The 12,784-nt window shown below is 38.1% G+C and overlaps 2 protein-coding genes across 3 annotated transcripts in view; one reads left to right on the top strand and one right to left on the bottom strand.

The window, feature by feature from the left end:
• The first annotated feature begins 497 nt into the window (after window positions 1–497).
• On the top strand, window positions 498–8,032 carry LOC110461849 (cGMP-gated cation channel alpha-1-like). The gene is made up of 5 exons (XM_021515557.1): window positions 498–708; window positions 1,112–1,135; window positions 2,698–2,816; window positions 3,935–4,149; window positions 5,967–8,032. Exons 1-5 carry the CDS (start codon window positions 622–624, stop codon window positions 7,460–7,462), a joined length of 1,941 nt encoding a protein of 646 aa, XP_021371232.1. The 5' UTR covers window positions 498–621; the 3' UTR covers window positions 7,463–8,032.
• Window positions 8,033–11,311: 3,279 nt separating this feature from the next.
• The window catches only part of LOC110461852, an 8,152-nt gene continuing 6,679 nt past the window's right edge, over window positions 11,312–12,784 (bottom strand). The window contains exon 3 of one of the 2 annotated variants that reach the window (XM_021515561.1): window positions 11,312–11,906. In XM_021515561.1, the coding sequence (XP_021371236.1) occupies window positions 11,353–11,906 (554 nt within the window). In that variant the 3' untranslated portion in view covers window positions 11,312–11,352. The remainder of the gene's footprint in view (window positions 11,907–12,784) is intronic. The other variant, XM_021515560.1, reaches the window with a different exon arrangement.

Genomic DNA, 12,784 nt, shown 5'->3' with positions numbered 1-12,784 from the left:
GCAAATAAGGGAAGATTGAAGTGGCACTGTGCATATGACTATGACCGGGTATATTGTTATTGTTGGCACCGCCGAATTTTACTTTATCTTATTTTCAGAACAGAGTCGAAATATCCGGAATTAAAAAAACGAAACTAACGCACATATATCCAGTATTAAACGATGAGATTTTCAGAAATAGGCCTAATATAGAATAACGTCATGAGAGTGGACGCCAAATCAATGGTTTCTCAGTTTAATAGAGTGTGTGAGCCGATTGGGTACTTAACTTACTTTTTAAAACAAATTTTCCTGACTTCGCTGTCCGTCCCATTGTGATGAAATTTTGCACGCAGATGGAGAATTATCCAGTTTTTCCATTAGTAATATTTTGATACCAATTAGTTTGTTCATGTAATAAGATATACAATTTTGATCCCTTCAGGTTACTTTTGACGTCATTTTGATGCTCGATTTATCTCCCTTCTTCATTTGACGTCCGGTCCCGTGACGTCATTCTATAGTATTTGTTACGTCACTTCCCGGGAGACGTTCAACGACAAGATAAGCAATGTAAATTGCTATCTGCAATGTCTTGAAAATGCCTTAAATCATGGGCAGAAACAAAAAAAGACATCCAAGATGATGGAAAAAATCCGACGGATGAGTTTTAGCTCCGAAAAAGGACAAAGTGCTGCTCAAAAGAAATGGAGGACAGCCATAACGACAGTATGTAGACCTGCTCAATATTGGTTCAAGACAAGGCTCATGTGGTGTTTTCTATCGTAGCACATTTTTACCGAAACGTATAACACATGCTAGTCTTCTTTATCTTAACAAAAAGTTTGTATTTAAATAAACAGTTTAGACCATATAAATAGGAGTTTTAGCTTATTGTTGGTGTCATTTTTGTGAGTTTGTGACCATGTTTTCATTTGTTTTGATTGATTACAAAACGCACATGTTATACTTATAGCAAGAATCGACCAACACGATCATAAATATAGACTATCTATTCTCCTACAGTTTCATAAACATGTACTCGAAAATTCAATAACATCTAGGCATAACTGATAAGTTAAAGTTTTAAGAGTTACAGTGAAAAGTCTTTTTGATTTTTTTTCTGTTGCAGGTTCGCCGGGGGAACGCTGTAACAGTAAGTACTGTTATTTTTCCATTAAGAATCTTGTGGTTGAATAAAATTCCAAGTTCAACGCTATATCTTCTCACTGTGAACTTCGATTGATGGAGGGACTGACAGATTTACAAGATCGACTGGTTCCAGTGTGTTAAGTTATATCATATTAATTGCGTTAAATTAATGAATTTTTGCGTTGTCATGCTAACAAGCACTCTGTTATACGTAACGAGTCGCGCAGGCAAACTTTTAGACCACCAAGCGCCCGTGTAGCGTGTCTGTACTGTTATGCCTTTTAATAAAGACTTTAGTTGTTTAACAACAATTATGAAACAAGCTATAAAATTATAAATTATGTTAATCACTATTGTTGCTCGGATGTAAGCGCGTGTGGGCCTCAATGTTGGAGGAAACCGGAGTAATCAGAGAAAACCCATGTCGTCGGGCAGGTGACCCATACCTTTTCACGTCCGATCGAGAATCGAACCCCAGCCGCCGTTGTGAAAGGCGAGTGCATTATCCACTGCACCATCCGACCACAAAATATATGTGTTTTATTTACATGTGCTTGAAAAGGACGTGTTGCCATGGACCCATGTTCCTTTAGGACGTTTGAGAATAGGCGTGTATGTAAAGTACGTGTTGCCCTGGGTCATTTAGGTGTACGTGTAAAGGACGTCGTGTTGTCCTTGGTCCTTTGGGTTATATGTAAAGGACGTGTTGCCCTGGGTCCTTTGGGTTATATGTAAAGGACGTTATGCCCTTGGTTCTTTGGGTTTTATGTAAAGGACGTGTTGCCCTGGGTCCTTTGGGTGTACATGAAAAGTGCGTGCTTCCCTAGGTCCTTTGGATGTATATATGTAAAGGGCGTGCTTCCCTGGGTCCTTTGTATGTATATATGTAAAGGGCGTGCTTCCCTAGGTCGTTTGGAAGTACATTTAAAGGACGTGCTACACTGGGTCCTTTCATTGTACATGTATGTAAAGGACGTGATGCCATGGGACCTTTGAGAGTGCATGTAAAAGACGTGCTAACATGGGACCTTTGAGAGTGTATGTAAAGGACGTGCTGCCCTGGGACATTTGAGAGTACATGTATAAGACGTGTTGTCGTGGGCCATTTGGGTACAAGTGCATGTAACGGCCGTGTTGCCCTTGGCTATTTGGGTACAAGTGCATGTAAAGGCCGTGTTGCCCTGGGTAATTTTGTTGAGTAGGTCAATGACGTGTGACAATGGACCATTTCATTGGGTGAATTTATAATATAAAGGAAATGTTGCCCTGAGTCATGCGGGTGTACATTTGGTTGTAGATATGAAGAACGCGCTTCCCGGGTTATTTGGGTGGATATGTAAATGGCGTGTTGCCCTCGATTCTTTTGAAGTACATATTTATAAATAGCGTGTTGTCCTGAGTCCGCTGGGTGTAGCTTACTTGTAAAAGACCTGTTGCCCTGCATGGTTTCATTGAGAAGGACTGAGAACAATAACTGTATATAGAAAAGAAAATACATGTCGATGCAAATCAATGTTAAGATGGATTTACATTTATATGCAAATTACGTTTGGTTTGTACCTTTAGACCCGGCGCCGGTCCAGCGCTGTTGAGGACGACCCGTTTCTGGCAAGATTTACGGTTACTGGGCGCGCGACCGGCGACGATGTAGGCGACCACTACTTTATCGACTTATTCACGTCAACGTAAGTAATACAATATAAACCTTGGTCCGTATTCATGAAACTGTTCTCATGCTCAAGCAACGATTTTGTGGTCAAACTCACTTTCTTGTAACTCACTGAAATCATGTCAAACAATCAAAAAGTCAAATGTTAACACTGAAAACAGTATTTGGCTTTAAGTTTCTTCAATCCCCCGCCTCATTTTACAGTTGTACCACGTGTTTTAAAGGAATTGCTAAGAAAACTAACAAAGTTATGATCAATTGTAACTTAGGGGTCGGAGGGCATAACCCCTATCCCAAGTAGGTCAGACACCTGGTTACATCACCCCCGTTTATGTAACCAATTGTTACTGAACCCACCATTAGGACTAGTGTACCATGTTATTATTTAACCCACGTATATAGATCATGTTACTAAACCATGCACGTGTAACACATTGTTACTTAAATCAACTATAACATGATTTTTTCAGTGAATTTCGGCCTTTTTGTCTCAGATATTTTTCTCAAAATCATCGCAAAAACCCCCTTTATTTTCCCAAAAGTATGCCTGTTGTGCGTTAATGTTTTCCCAAAGTCTGACACAAGGCACAGGCCCCTGTCGAAAAGAGGAAGAAAATCACTGTACAATGTAACACGTTACTACTTATTCAAACGTATGTGTAAAATATTGTTACTTAACCCAAGTCATACACTGTACTGAGTCGATTTTGTCCACTTTTAATGAAATATTTGCTTATTTAGTCGATTTTGACCCCTTTTAATGAAAAAAAATGCTTATTTTGTCGATTCTGACCCCTTTTAATGCAAAAAATGTTTATTAAGTCGATTTGACCCCTTTTAATGAAAAAAATGCTTATTTAGTCGATTTTGATCCCTTATAATGAAAAAATTGCTTATTTAGTCGATTTTACCCCTTTCAATGAAACATTTGCTTATTTAGTCGATTTTGACGCCTTTTAATGAAAAAAATGTTTATTTAGTCGATTTTGACCCCTTTTAATGGAAAATTTGCTTATTTAGTCGATTTTGACCCCTTTTAATGAAAAAAATATAAACGTGACATATCTATCCTTTCGTCAACGTTCTGATGTGTTAGAAGCACCCTGTAATATCTGGTCACGTCGCTATTTTTAGGTTTTGGAAGGAGTTGGTGATCAACCCCGCCAATCCCTCCTACTACTACCTGTCCTTGCTGGTGACGTCAGCTATCCTCTACAATCTCATCGTCGTCATCCTCAGGGGAATCTTCTATGAGATCAACAATATCAGTATGATGCACTTTTGGATGCCTGTCGACTATCTCTCCGACTTGCTCTACATGCTGGACATGTTCTTTATGAGTCGAATAGGTAATATACATACACATATTATACCTGTCAATTATGTACATTTCTCTGCACAGAAAACTATTCTCTTACCTTGGGCAGGCTGTATCCACACTTTTCCCAGTGGGAGATACATAAATGTATCCTTGTCTCACCCTAAGGTACCTCACTTCTGGCTTTAATGTTGAGCAATAGGTTGTGTCCCCTGGCCCGGGATATACCAAAGTCTTAAAACATGGTAGTTGTTATTCACTGCTTAACGTTCAGCATTGAGGGTAATGGCACTAGCTGGTTCACCCGTTGTCAGTTTAATGTGGCCGGGCGGAAAGCTGTGCTGGGTGCCTTCGGCTTGGTGTTTCAGTGAGATAGCACTATAAAGTCGGCATCAGATCCGCACTATTACAAGAAGGCAAGTACACCAACATACCCTGTCTCCAGCATACATACACACACGACACTTACACAACACACATGGAGGCACGTCCTCCAATGACATTAGATGTTAATAGGTCTTTAAACAAAGTAAAACTACACCAAACAAAACGCACTAGGGTTGAGACGGGGGATTCCCCATTAATAACTTTTGTATGACGTCATGTAACAATACAATGATGTCATGCCAACCCTTTTATTTAGCCTGTTACATTAACATTACATTATGTATATGATACACAATGGCTGAACAGGAATCTCAACCCTCCGGGAAAGATTTTTTGTTGCCAAACACTTGGCACAGCCTCGTGTTTCGCTTAGGTTCTATTAACTTTCTTGCCTATACGGTTCATATTTTCAATTTTATCGCGTTGACAGATTCCATATTGTTGCGTCGGAATTTCGTTACGTCCTGTTATTATTATCCCATTGTGACGTCACGCGCTTGATTGGGATGTGATACGTTATATAGGACAGATGTTACATGGTGATATATAATAATGTTGTATCTTAGTCATGCTTTGTCCAAACACTTTCCAGTGATGAATGAATATTATTAATACACAACCCGAAGAGGTGCATAAAAAACCACATTTAGCCTAAGACGATTCCTATCGCAATATCTCGGCCAACTCCGTCAGGGCTCGGAATTAATTGTGTTCCGAGCTCAGACGGAATTGACCGAAATGGTGAATTTGTGGTTATATGAAAATCAACCGAGACAAGGGCGAGGTTGGTATCACTTTTCAAGTACGGTACATATTGCCACTCGTTCACTGAAACAAAGGTCCCTAATTGTTAAATTACATATATAGATATGAAAAGATGCTGGTTTTTTTATCATTTAGCAAGATGAAACTATGAAAATATTCAAGAGAAATGTACTGTTTATGGCAAAGATTGTTGTGCCGTTACAATTGAAGTGGTTCAAACAATGAATGTGTAGGGGGAACAGTGTTATTGATTCAAGAAATAGTCTCGTATAAATTGGTAAGCGGCATATTTTTTCTGTATCACATATAAAACAAAATAAAGTATGAACGTCGATGAGGCATGGTAAATCAACCAGAATCCACCACACACACATGCACGCATGTCATTTCTTACCAATTCATAACGTGTGCTTTTGACTTACATGCATATATATACGTATTGTCTCTATATAACCCTACCAAATACCATGGAGCGATTGTTGACGTCATCATTGTTATGTTATGTACCAAATTTAGCGAGTTTAGAGTGAGATTAAACAAAATTGCGTCACAAAAGTTGTTCTTGGATGCATGTCTGACGAAATTTAATCGATCCCAAAAAACCAACAACATTTAGTAACGTTATCATACTCGCGATTTGCGTTTTGATGTCGGTATGTGTTGTCTTACTTGAACATCTCTTTTTGTCATTCTAAGGGTTTTTGGAACAAGGTCTACTTGTACGGGACGTTAAGAGGCTATCAAAGAAATATCGCAGTTCCTGGATGTTCGCATTAGACTTTTTGTCTATCCTGCCGTTAGAGTTTCTTTACATCAGCGTTGGGTACAACGCAATGTTACGACTGAACAGGGTTCTGAAGGTGTGGCGGATGAGAGACTTCTTCAGACTGGCAGAGACACATACCAATTCCCCCAACTTGTTCAGGGTGGCTAACCTCATCTTAATGATTATCGTAATTATTCACTGGAACGCATGCTTCTATTTCGCTCTAAGTCGACATTTCGGGTTTGGTACAGACGACTGGGTTTATCCCGATACCAACGTCGGCGATCAAGGCACGTTTATCAAACAGTATGTGGTCAGTTTCTACTGGTCAGTATTGACACTGACAACTATTGGGGACACCCCCGTGCCCGAGAGGACCCTGTCCTATGTCTTTTGTATTGCATGCTGTCTTATTGGTGTGTTAATTTTCGCTACCATTTTCGGAAACGTCGGTGCAATGATCAACGAAATGAACGCACAGCGCACGGAATTTCAACATAAAGTAGACGCCGTAAAACGATACATGGAGATACGAAGGGTTGGTGGAGAGCTCCAGGAGAGAGTAGTTAAGTGGTTTGATTATACGTGGAACAACAAACAGTCTGTAGATGACAAGCAAGCTCTGGAATTTCTACCGGAAAAGCTCAGAGCTGAAATATCTATACATGTGCATTTGGGGACACTCAGAAGAGTAGCAATTTTTAAGGATTGTGAGCCGGGATTACTTGTAGAACTAGTATTGAAACTGCGATTACAGGTATTCAGTCCGGGCGATTATATTTGTCGTAAGGGTGACATTGGGAAAGAAATGTACATAGTAAAACGTGGCAAGCTGCAAGTTGTATCGGAAGATGGAAAAACTGTGTTTGTTACACTTAGCGATGGTTCCGTATTCGGTGAAATTAGTGTCTTAAACATAGCAGGAAACAAAACCGGAAACAGACGGACAGCGAGTGTAAGAAGTATGGGTTACTCGGACTTATTCTGTCTTTCTAAGAATAATCTTTGGGAAGCTCTGCAAGAGTATCCCGAAGCAAAGCAATTACTCAGTGATATAGGAAAACAACTCCTACGGAAAGACAATCTCTTGGACGAAGCGGCAGCAAGGCGAGAGGAACGACGGCGTCAAGACCTTGACAAGAAGATAGAACTTATCGGAGACTCTCTTGAGGACCTTAGAGGGGACATCGGCAACCTCATGGAGCGGATCAACGAGAAAGCCAGAGACGAGACAAATGCCGCCGAATCTGTCATCGACAAAGAAAACGCTCAAAACACAACGGGAAACAGACCCGATTCACCGATAAAGGAAGAAACAAAGCCGACCTCTGCTGGAAAGAAAGAAACCAAACCTTCTTCGGCTGGAAAGAAAGAAACCAAACCATCTTCGGCTGGAAAGAAAGAAACAGAACCTTCTTCGGACTGAAAGAAAAAAAAACGCTGTAGTGGAAAAGAAAGACAGAAACACAGTTACCAATGATAAAAAGTAACGACAGACGAATGTAATAGAAAGTAAGTTGACGATTTCAAATACAATATACAGTGTCTGCTAGTTGTGAAAACGTCTTCAAACGACTGAAAACCGATTGGAAAGTTGTATGGGAGGGCACTGTTGTATAATTTAATAGTTTGTATACAAATCAACAAAGGTGTATCCTTGTTTATGTATAACAATGAGTATCGCAGTAGATTATTAGGTATCCGCGATAATGGTAGCGTTATATAATTGTACTGTTGATAGAAAATGTAAATCGTTTTAATGTTTTCTCTGTAATTATTAGTACAACTATCATGTGAATCATTGAACGTCTTGTTATGTATCGTCAAGTTAATCTGTCAGAAACTTGTCTGAATGAACACGTTTACTGGTCTTGTAATGTATGCTGTGTAAATGAAATGCAATAATGTATATACTGAAGTTGTATGTATCTGATGTATTCTATAATGCTACTGTCAAGCCGCTGCCAAGCAGTTATGTGATTAAACATGCGTCATCCAAAGAATTTATCGCTTTTGTTTTGTTTTTCAAAAGTAACGGTTAATTTGAAGAAGAGAACGGCAATTACATGTAAGGTCCTTTTTGAGTGATTACCTCAACTATTCTTTATGTAATCGTTCAAAAAGGGACGTGACATACAAAATCAAGGCAACATTTTCTCAGTGAGACCGGAGAAGGGCAGGAGCCCGACACTTTTTATACGATTTATATTCTACGGTATTTGTTAAATATCAAGTATGTCGATACAGAGAGCTTCACCAAGTAAATATTTTTTAGGAATTGAGACAAGATGTCGGCGGTAGAGAAATACTTCGCACCATATAGAGTTAAAACTCAAGAAACCACCTCTTTTAAATGATCACCTGTGTTAAAAGACCACTTTAGAAACTATCTTTTGATGTTATTTTCGTGTAACAGAACCTGTGTTTAGAGACCGCCTGCAATGAGAGACCAGTGTATGGACGTGAAGTATCTTTATACAGATTTAACTTGCACATGCTTTCTATTAGATCTTTTGTAGCGAGCTTGTGTCTGGTAAAGTTAGCAGAAATTGTTCGAACAATTTCTTCCAAGACTGAATTACTGTATTGATTTTCCTGCATTTCTTACTCAGTTGATATATCCATTTATCACATACCTGTTGAATCTTGTTATAGTAATACAAGCAATTTTCAGACCATGAAATACAACTTTCTGTCTTGCATACCTACTAGCCGGAACTACTTTTTATGGGAATCCCCTTGCCATGGCGAACTGAAAAGGTCCCGGTATTTGCAAAAAATATCAAAGTTTATAAAATCTTTGTATAAATCTTTTTCTTTTTTTTTTTAATTTATTTTTTTCATTTTCAGAACATGTACATTATACAGAACATCACATCAACACATATCCACACATTCACACATATCTACTATTGAAATTATCAGCAACCTCATCCTCCTCATCCTCCTCATCATCTGATGCTGATTTTATACAATCACCAAGACACATTCAATTTTCACACACTTTCACACATAGAATAGACAAAACAAATGGAGAGAGAGAGAGAGAGAGAGAGAGAGAGAGAGAGAGAGAGAGAGAGAGANTGAGAAAGGAATAGTGAGAGCACTTAAAAGACTTTCAAAATTGCTCAGAAATTTTTGTACTTCCCTGCATTCCCATAAAACGTGGGTAATTGTCTCCCTTTCTATGATACAAAAAACACAGTGTGGGTTATTTACAAGTCCAATTTTGCATAAATAAGAATTGGTTGTTAAAATATAATGATTAATTCTAAATTGCAACCATTGCAATTTTGTATTTTTTGTAACCCTGAAAGGAATAGCATATATTTTCCCCCAAGTTTCCTGATTATAGTCGAATATAGTTCCCCATTTTGTTTGAGCAGTTATTGATGCATTATTTCTGATAAGTATATTATAGAAGTCTTGAGAACCTTTTTTCTTCTTTAAAATTATTACAAGATGTAACGGTATAATTGGGTATATCACATTTTTGTTTGGCAAATTAAGTTGTTTCAGATAATTCTTTATGCTTGTTATCAAGCCATGATATTCTAGATAATTAGTTATTGTACCATGTAGATCACAAAATTCCTTAAAAGACAAGAAAGAGTAGTCTGTGTTGTTTTTCAACAAATCATTAATTATCATAATCCCGTTTTTAAACCACTTACTATAAAAAACAACTTTATTACCAACAGAAATATTTTTGTTATACCATAAGGGTGTCTTAAGTAGGGCAAAATTCTCATTTTTAAACAGCTCCTCTTTTGCTCTTAATTTATACCATGCCCTAAACACATCTTTCCAAAACACATTTTTGCAATTTCCTTGAACTTTATTAAGGTACTCGTTTCCTGAGTTAGCCAAGATATGAGGATTTACACAAGATTTTAAAATGCTTACCCATTTACCTTCTGATCTAAAAAACCTTCTTATCCAACTTATTTTCAGAGCTTCAATAAAAGACATTAAATTAACCATTTTTAGCCCACCTTCTTGATAATTTTGGATTATTATGTCCCGTTTAATCTTATCAGTTTTGCTATTCCATAAAAAATTGAAAAGAACAGAATTGAGCTGTTTTATAAATTTTTCAGATGGATTAGGTAAGGAAATGAACAGATGATTCATCTGAGAAATTAATAAAGATTTAATGACATTAATTCTACCAATAGGTGTGAGCAACCTTCTACTCCAGCTCTTAATAAGAGCTTTAAGTTTAACTAATTTTTTATCAAAGTTCATTTTAGGTATTTTGCAAAGATCTACATGGAAATCTATCCCAAGAAGAGTAAATTTATTAACTCCCCATCTAAGATTCATATTTGGAAGGAGAACATCATTGCTGTATTTTTTACTGCCTATCCAGACAACTTCAGTTTTACCTACATTTACTTTAAGACCAGATATTTTTGCATAAATATTTAGTTCATCAACCGCCCCTTTCAGTGATTTTTCAGAACCATCTAATACCAGAGAAGTGTCATCTGCATACTGAGAGTTTAAGATGGGACAGTTATTAACCTTTATACCAGTTATACTCTTATTGTTTCTAAGGCGGATTGCTAAAACTTCTGCACATAGTATAAAAATATATGGAGCGATGGGATCTCCTTGACGACAACCACGATTTATTTTGAAAAAAGCTGATAAATTACCCCCCTGGTTTATAGCAGAGCTTGAATTACAGTGTAAAATTTTGACCCAATTTCTGATATCGTTTCCAAATCCAAAATATCTAAGTACTTCGTCTATGAATTTCCAAGAGACAGAATCGAAAGCCTTTTCAAAATCAACCATTAATAACATTCCAGGGATATCATTTTCCTCTGTATATTGCATAATGTCATAAACCAGGCGAGTATTTTCTCCTACATAGCGTCCCGATATAAATCCTGATTGATCAGAGTTTATAATTTTTTGTATAAATCTTTACCAAATACGGAAGGTATGTGATAAAAACAAGACCACACACTTGTGTTTTTCTAACGAATCAGAAAGCACTCATTTATTGCGCGGACGAATACATTCACTCGAGCGCTCCGCGCACTCGTGAATATATTCGTTCGCGCAATAAACTCGCGCTTTCAGATTCGTTGGAAAAACACAAGTGTGTGGTCTTGCATATATATCCCCTCAGGTATATATTACGGTAGGAAATTTCTAACTTTTTAGACGAGACTGATGAACCGAAAAATATCAAAACATTCCATACAGCAAAAGTATTTCCAATATCAACATAAAATTGTGTGATGATATTTAAAATGTTAAAGAATGACTGATCACAAATAGACAGACATGATTGTGTTGATTTTATTTACTTCCTACATGTAACAGGGCATCAATAACATCGCCCTTTTTCTTCAACGCCAGAATAGCCTCGTTTCTATCCACATGAAGCTGTGCCATCATAATTTCAATATCCCTCTTGTCAAGCCCATCTTCGTCCTCAGCACGCTCCCCTATCACCTGGAACACTGCCTTAGGGCGGATGGCTGACCGGATGCTTTCTGAGGTCATGACCTTGCCCTTGTGTATGACCTTGAGTTTGTTCATGGGGATTTTCACCGCACTGGCGATCACCTTGAAGATGTCCTCGCCGGACCAGGAGCCCTGAATCACTACTGTTTGTTTGTCTCTGTTACCCTTCACAATGATCTGATCGTAGGGCTGGCTGAGGTCGGGAGTGGGTGTGTCCCCCATGTAAATATTGTCGCTCAGATACGTTCTGGAGCCGGAACCACCACAATCAACAGGAGAACAGACATCTAGGTGCTTCTGTTCGTCCGTTTTCCCTCTACGCAAAGCTTTATCAAAATTGACCGGGGTGTGATGACTTTGGCGGGTAGAAGGTGCAGTGCCACTCTCTAAAAGAAAAGAAACTGATCAACATTTCGTGACGTCAATAAAAAACTAAGAGATGACTAAAATGTTTTTTCACAAAATAAGGCGTTTCTGGGGTGATTTATTTTCAAAGCAATTTGCAAAGGATCTTTGGGCATTATGATGAAAGAAGTCCATTACCTTTTCTAAAAGACAAACTGATGTATTAAGTCATTGGCGAAACAGATTGTTTATTTACAACCTGACCGCGGGACAGAGTACAATACATAGATGACTCACAGACAACTTTTACGGACATGTTGAAAGAGGAAGTTATAATAATACAAAAAAAACACCACCAGATACCCAAAATAGGTGACCTCTAGACCAGTACAAAAACCATGGAACAGAAGATTATAGAAAAGATCTCAGCAAATGAGGGAGAACAGATCTAGACGAAGTCCAATTCGGCAACATTAAAATCTTCTCACAACTACATTATTCGTTCAAACATATTTTATTGAAAGAAAACAATCAAAGGGATCGGGCACAAGTTCTGACAAGTTACTAGGCCCTCTCCCGACAATACAACACACAGTAACTAAATATATAACAACTTACTAGGCCCTCTCCCGGCAATACAGCACACAGTAATTAAAGATATAACAACTTACTAGGCCCTCTCCCGACAATACAACACACAGTAACTAGATATATAACAACTAACTAGGCCCTCTCCCGGCAATACAACACACAGTAACTAAATATATAACAACTTACTAGGCCCTCTCCCGACAATACAACACACAGTAACTAAAGATATAACAACTTACTAAGCCCTCTCCCGGCAATACAACACACAGTAACTAAAGATATAACAACTTACTAAGCCCTCTCCCGGCAATACAGCACACAGTAACTA

The sequence above is a fragment of the Mizuhopecten yessoensis genome, unplaced genomic scaffold (assembly GCF_002113885.1).
Source record: "Mizuhopecten yessoensis strain PY_sf001 unplaced genomic scaffold, ASM211388v2 scaffold10687, whole genome shotgun sequence".
Classification (NCBI taxonomy): Eukaryota; Metazoa; Mollusca; class Bivalvia; order Pectinida; family Pectinidae; genus Mizuhopecten; species Mizuhopecten yessoensis.
Note: the sequence above shows the minus strand (reverse complement) of the source record. Positions and strands in the feature narration are given on the sequence as shown.